A 6342-nucleotide genomic window follows, 5' to 3' on the forward strand; every position below is an offset into this window, starting at 1 on the left:
ACATGATGTTTTTATTTAAAAAAATCAAATTGAAAATTTAAAATGTAAGTTGTTCTCTGAAAGTTTGTAAGATTAAAAAATTTTTTTTTAATTTAAAAAGTAAATTTATTGAATTAAAAATAATACATCGCTTTGATTTGCTGTGGAAAAATTTCTGTCATTAAAAAACGAGCAACTGCGTGTATGAAACATTGAAAACTTAAAACTGAAGATAAAATGATAAATGAACGCAAAAAATATTGATGATATCGTTAGAGCTCTTAAAAAAGGAGAAAAAATACAAAAAATTTTATTAGATATTTTTAAGCTTTTTTTTATCTTTTGTACTTTGTCTTTTCCCTATTTCGATAATAGTCGCTGCGCATTTATAAGTTTTAAAGTCATGATATGATATATATATATATATATATATAATATATAATATATAATGTATACATACGTTCCAATGTTAAAATTTGCGGCAATACGGCAATAATCAATCTCACCAAACCTTGTTATAGTTTAATTCATTTTAATTAAAAAGAAAAACGATGAAACATTTTTATTCTAAACCGAGATTGTCCTCTGTGAGTAAATTTATGTGCGTATTTACTCATTCTTTTTCGAGTAGAGACAAAAGCTACGTGCGCAGAAATGGATTGCGCGCGCAAAATGTTTGAACCGCGCACGCGCCGTGTGAAGAAACGAGAGGCATGGGGGAGAGGGAATTTCTGAGCGAGTGAGTATTGTGAGTAAAGAGAGAGGTCAGAGAGGGAGGACTCTGATCATTCCAGAACAGAGATGCTATAGAGACTTGTCAGAGAGACTTCGGAGGAGAGGCGTAATTTTTGCGGCATTTGCGCCGCTTGCGCGTGCTGTCAAAATATATTTACTGTGCATTCTCTAGTCTCTCCACCTTCTATATCTCTGATGAGTCATGAGCCTTCGGGAAACGCCTGAGGTATCACACAAGTGAATGAACCACTGCGCACAAAATCGCATTCGGCAACTACAGCGAATTAAGAGAAAGCAAAAGAAAACACAACCATCGCCATAACAATTATACTTGACATTGGTCGTAGAGTACTCCGTTTGAGGAAACTGGTGTCACTAACAACGGAAGAAGAAGAAAAAGTGTCGGAGTGCACGCGGGGCTCCTCGAACAGGAATTCTCCTCCCTCTTCCTCCCCCTCGCCACACTTTCGCGTGTCACCGCTTGTGCTCGTGCCTGATTTCACGTCCAAGATCATCCAAGATCGAGCCGAGGAACGGGGTGACCCGTGCAGGCCGTACATACGTGCGAGTCATCGCGAGTCTTCGTCTCGTTACTCTCGTTGAGTCTCGTCTCATCGAGTCTCGTGCGTCGAGATTGGCAAGTCGATAACGAGCTCGACGACCAAGCATCATCGAGTTCTCCCGAGCCGCGATACGCGAGTGCACGACGATATGATTCGTGGAATTCGACGCGATGCTCCACTCAAGTCACCGAGCAACAACACGGCGTAACAAGGAATACGAGGATTTTCCCGATAGCTAGGCTGCACAGAATTTTTACTGATTGCGAGCGCCGGTCACGCGCCGAACAGCTGAAATCCGTCGAGATGGAGTCGGCAGGACAGAATCAGCCACCCAACAATATCAATGACGCTTCCGACACCAAGGGCAGGCGAGTTTTTCATCATTCTCTTCTTCTTTCTATTCTATTCTAATGGATTTGTATCCCAGATTTCTGTTCCAACTGACGACAAAGTAGACGAGTCGTTCATCCTTTTCTTTTATACCTTGCTCCGACTTCATTAAATTAACTGACAATAAGTCTTGTATTGCAAACTGTACTGTAATCAGAATTATAACTTTTGTCTTTTATTGTTATAGCTGCTTGTTACTTCGCTATGCCAGCCAAAATTCCCTGGACGAGAGCTCACAAAAACATATTCCTCGTGAGAATGGGAAGGATAAACCACCATACAGGAATCATCATCACACAAATCGAGCCTTTGATGTCATCAACGAGATGAGAAAGTATATATATTTTTGTTATCTTTGCTATCTATTGAAATGCATTATTTAGTATTTATTTTTTGGAAAATTCAACGTTGGTCAGATGTATCGTATTAAAAAAAATATTTATATACTCCCTTTAGGCATATTATATATTAGTATATTGGCATATATACTATTACGTTACTAAAAAAATATTTGTGAAATGTAAATTTGATAAGTATTTATAAGAAATATAATAACATGGATTTAAAATAGTGTGCTATTGTTGTTTAGGAAAAATTTACTCTGCGACGTCATTCTCGTAGCGGACGGTGGTATGGAAGTACCGGCTCACAAAATGGTCCTCGCTGCGTGCAGTCCTTACTTTTATGCTATGTTTACAAGTTTTGAGGAGCGCGATCAACAGAGGATAACGTTGCAAGGCGTGGATTATTCGGCATTAGAATTATTAGTAGATTACGTTTACTCCGCCGAAGTCCACGTCACAGAGGATAATGTACAAGTGCTCCTTCCTGCTGCAAACTTGTTACAATTGACAGATGTACGAGACGCCTGTTGCGATTTTTTACAGGCTCAATTACATCCGTCTAATTGCCTTGGTATTAGGGCGTTTGCGGATCTGCATGGGTGCCTCGAATTGCTGTCGCACGCAGACAGTTACATCGAACAGCATTTTTCGTAAGTCATCTCGAGTCTCGATTCACTCAATCAGACTGTATTGTGCGTATCATATTAATTGTTCTCTTACTATCGATTATAGAGAAGTAGTTGACGCAGAAGAATTTTTAACACTGGCACCCGAACAAGTGGCTAAACTTATCTGTAGCGATCGTTTAATGGTACCTTCCGAAGAGAAAGTATTCGAATGCGTTATTTCATGGGTACATCACGATCTCGAAAAGAGGCAAAATGATTTGGCTTTGTTAATGGAGCATGTGCGCTTGCCTTTGCTTTCTCAAGAGTATTTGGTACAACGTGTGGAAGAGGAACCACTCCTCAAGGCAAATTTACAATGTAAGTTTATTATTAAAGTGTACACACGTACTAAAAGAAGGGATACATATATTCCTTAATTTCCACAGGCAAGGATTTCTTGATTGAAGCCTTAAAATATCATTTACTGAAGGGTGAGCAAAAGTCATTATTCAAAACGCCGCGTACGAAACCAAGACAACCGAGAGGATTACCCAAAGTATTACTCGTTGTCGGCGGCCAAGCTCCAAAGGCAATCAGAAGCGTCGAGTGCTACGACTTTAAAGAGGAAAGGTGGTATCAAGTTTCTGAACTACCAACACGACGTTGCAGAGCTGGTAAGTAGCACCAATCGAATTGTGATGGCAGAATTATTCTCTTTTCTTCCTGTAAAGTAACGCACGACTGTACTGTATTAGATTGTAGGATTCTATAAAGTAAGATACTATAAAGTAATAATAATAATGGGTAGGGCATAGTTATAACAGAGGTAATAGCAAGTGTAGAAAGAAATTAAATTTTGAAGAATTAATTATTAGGGGAAAAATATATATACATATATACGTACACAATGGGAGGATTTTAAGATTTTAAAAGCGAAATATAATAGGAGGAAATATAAGGAGATTGGGACAAAAAATAGATGACTCAGATATCTGAAAAAAGAAAATTTAGATGAAGTGAGGAAAAAAATTAGAGTAACAGTGAAATTAAAGTGCGAAAATATGGAAGAAGTAAATAAATACTAATTGAAGGAGAGTCATTGGAGTTGTATTCAATGGGAAAGCTAGGGATTAGAGTATCATGTAAAGGAATGTAAGAAAATAAAGGATTGGTTTATAAAAGAGAGGAAAGAAAGAATTATAAATAAGATGTGGGAAAAGAATTTAGACAGAATTAAAGGCAAGATATTAAGGAAATTATGGAAGGAGAAAGATAATTAAGAAAAGGAAAGGGAAGAGCAGCGAGAGGGAAGTATTTTGGATAAAGAAGAGATAGGAATAATAGATACGAATGTAAAAAAGGTGAGACAGATGAATGTATGTGTGTGTGACAGAAAGAATATGTAAAATGTAAGTATATAGAGATAATCGTTTATATGTATATGACAACATTGTGGTTAGATAATGAAGATACGTGGAAGGAATAAGTCTAAAAAATTTAAGGTATAAGTTAGTTAATATGCGGATAAAATGATGGATGAATGTGATAATTATTAATTGTAAACCAAGTCCCTTAACTATGCCGAAATGAATTAGATTTATTCTATTTGTAGGACTCTGTGTTCTCGGTGGACGCGTATATGCCGTTGGTGGATTCAACGGATCACTAAGAGTACGAACGGTTGATATTTATGACGCCGCGGCAGATCAGTGGTCACCTTGTCCTGAGATGGAGGCAAGGAGATCGACGCTCGGTGTAGCTGTACTCGGCAATTGCGTTTATGCTGTGCGTTATTACATTCTTCTCTTTGTATCTTTTTTTTTTTTTTATGAATTATATTTGAAATTCAAGAACATATTTTAATTAGAAAATACCGCCTCTGTTCTTTTCTCTTTATAACAATCGATATTTTATGTGCACAGGTCGGTGGCTTCGATGGTTCGACAGGATTAAATTCGGCTGAAGTTTACGATCCGCGGACTCGCGAATGGAGACCCATAGCACGAATGTCAACGCGACGTAGTAGTGTAGGAGTCGGCGTTGTCAAAGGATTGCTTTACGCTGTAAGTTTATATAAAATATCGTTACTTTGAATACGACCTCGTCTGTGTTATATGTTTAATTAAGATAGAGATACTTTGCGATTAGGTTGGCGGCTACGATGGAGAATCTAGGCAATGCCTTTCCAGTGTCGAATGCTATAATCCCGAGAAGGATCAATGGAAACCTGTACCTGAAATGTCCGCGCGTCGCAGCGGTGCAGGTGTTGGTGTTCTGGATGGTATTTTATACGCGGTAGGTGGTCACGATGGTCCACTAGTACGAAAAAGCGTAGAAGCATTTAATCCGGAGACAAATCAGTGGACTCCTGTCAGTGATATGACACTATGTCGTCGTAATGCCGGTAAGCGGCTAATATTTCTTATATTTTCTTCTGTTTCTCACGTTAATCTCTTCTCGTAAGCCTGACATAAATGCTATATTAAACAGGTGTTGTGGCGTTAAACGGACTTTTATACGTGGTGGGTGGAGACGACGGTTCCTCCAGTTTGGCATCGGTAGAGGTGTATTCTCCAAGAACCGATACCTGGACTACTCTGCCGACTTGCATGGGAGTTGGCCGTAGTTACGCAGGAGTGGCAATCATCGATAAACCAATGGCCCCCGCGACGACAATGTGAGGTCTACAATCCGCTGGGCATGCGACAGAACAAAACACGGACCCGGGTGCCGAGATATCGGACTCCTCGCGGGAAGCCGGGCCCAGCGGTGTGCAAATACAAAATCGCGGCGCCAGCCACAATTGTCAAGGCCCGCGTTGCGTTTGCCAGAGATATGAGAATGGCGAATTAGCCGCAGTAATAATGAATCAGGGCAGAAGTAATCAGGAGAGGGAAGATGGTTATCAAAACGCGGGTCATGTCTCGCGTGCTTTTCAAAACCGTTCCAATAACGGCGCGCTACAGATACATCCAAATCTGAATCCAAATTATCAAAATCCAATTGATTTGATACACAATTACAATCGTCGATTACAACAGCAACAACAGCCACAGCAGCAGCAGCAACAGCAAGAACCGGAAGAAAACATTTACGAGCGTTTGGACAATGATGATGATGAAGACGATGATGAAAGCGCGGACGTCCCTCGGAATGAATCGCTAGCGCAAAATATTCAGGGTAACATGGATAATCATATGTACGAAAGAATAGGCGAGCGGATATCGTGCAGCAGTAGAGCACATTGCCATTATTACAAGTATCATGTGCCTGCTCATAGTTTTTTGAACGATATGGAAAGTGCCAGGAATGTGAGCCAATACGATCAACCGAGACACATCTATATCGATTATTCTCGATTGAGTAACATTCACCAAAGTTCTCTAAGAAGATTAGGTCGCAATTGCTTCTCCACGGAGAACATTGCATACGCTTCTACGAAACGTTCCGTTCATCCAATCATGTATAATTGCACATGTCCGTATTGTAGGAATGTGGACGCAAGATACGTATGCCATCATTGTCACAATCTGTACAATAGATTACGGTATCAAGACACCGCTAACCCCAGACATTACGTCTATCAAGTTTCAAGAAATTGCAGGTGCCCCTTTTGTCGCGGTGAATATTCATATGCGAAGTTTCCCGCTGCTCTTCGCGCTGCTGAACTATTGAAAATGGAATGTTGCCATTGTAGAAATCCGGCTAATTGCATCTGCCGTA

The 6342-nt window shown here is 39.8% G+C and overlaps 1 protein-coding gene across 1 annotated transcript; it reads left to right on the plus strand.

Annotated features, from left to right (window-relative positions):
- The first annotated feature begins 540 nt into the window (after nucleotides 1-540).
- LOC105457631 (ring canal kelch homolog) lies at nucleotides 541-5318 on the plus strand. The gene is made up of 9 exons (XM_011702428.1): nucleotides 541-1645; nucleotides 1855-2001; nucleotides 2257-2661; nucleotides 2744-2997; nucleotides 3066-3293; nucleotides 4232-4404; nucleotides 4542-4682; nucleotides 4768-5023; nucleotides 5110-5318. Exons 1-9 carry the CDS (start codon nucleotides 1581-1583, stop codon nucleotides 5298-5300), a joined length of 1860 nt encoding a protein of 619 aa, XP_011700730.1. The 5' UTR covers nucleotides 541-1580; the 3' UTR covers nucleotides 5301-5318.
- Nucleotides 5319-6342: the final 1024 nt, after the last annotated feature.

The sequence above is a fragment of the Wasmannia auropunctata genome, unplaced genomic scaffold, assembly GCF_000956235.1.
Source record: "Wasmannia auropunctata unplaced genomic scaffold, wasmannia.A_1.0 LD336103.1, whole genome shotgun sequence".
NCBI lineage: Eukaryota > Metazoa > Arthropoda > Insecta > Hymenoptera > Formicidae > Wasmannia > Wasmannia auropunctata.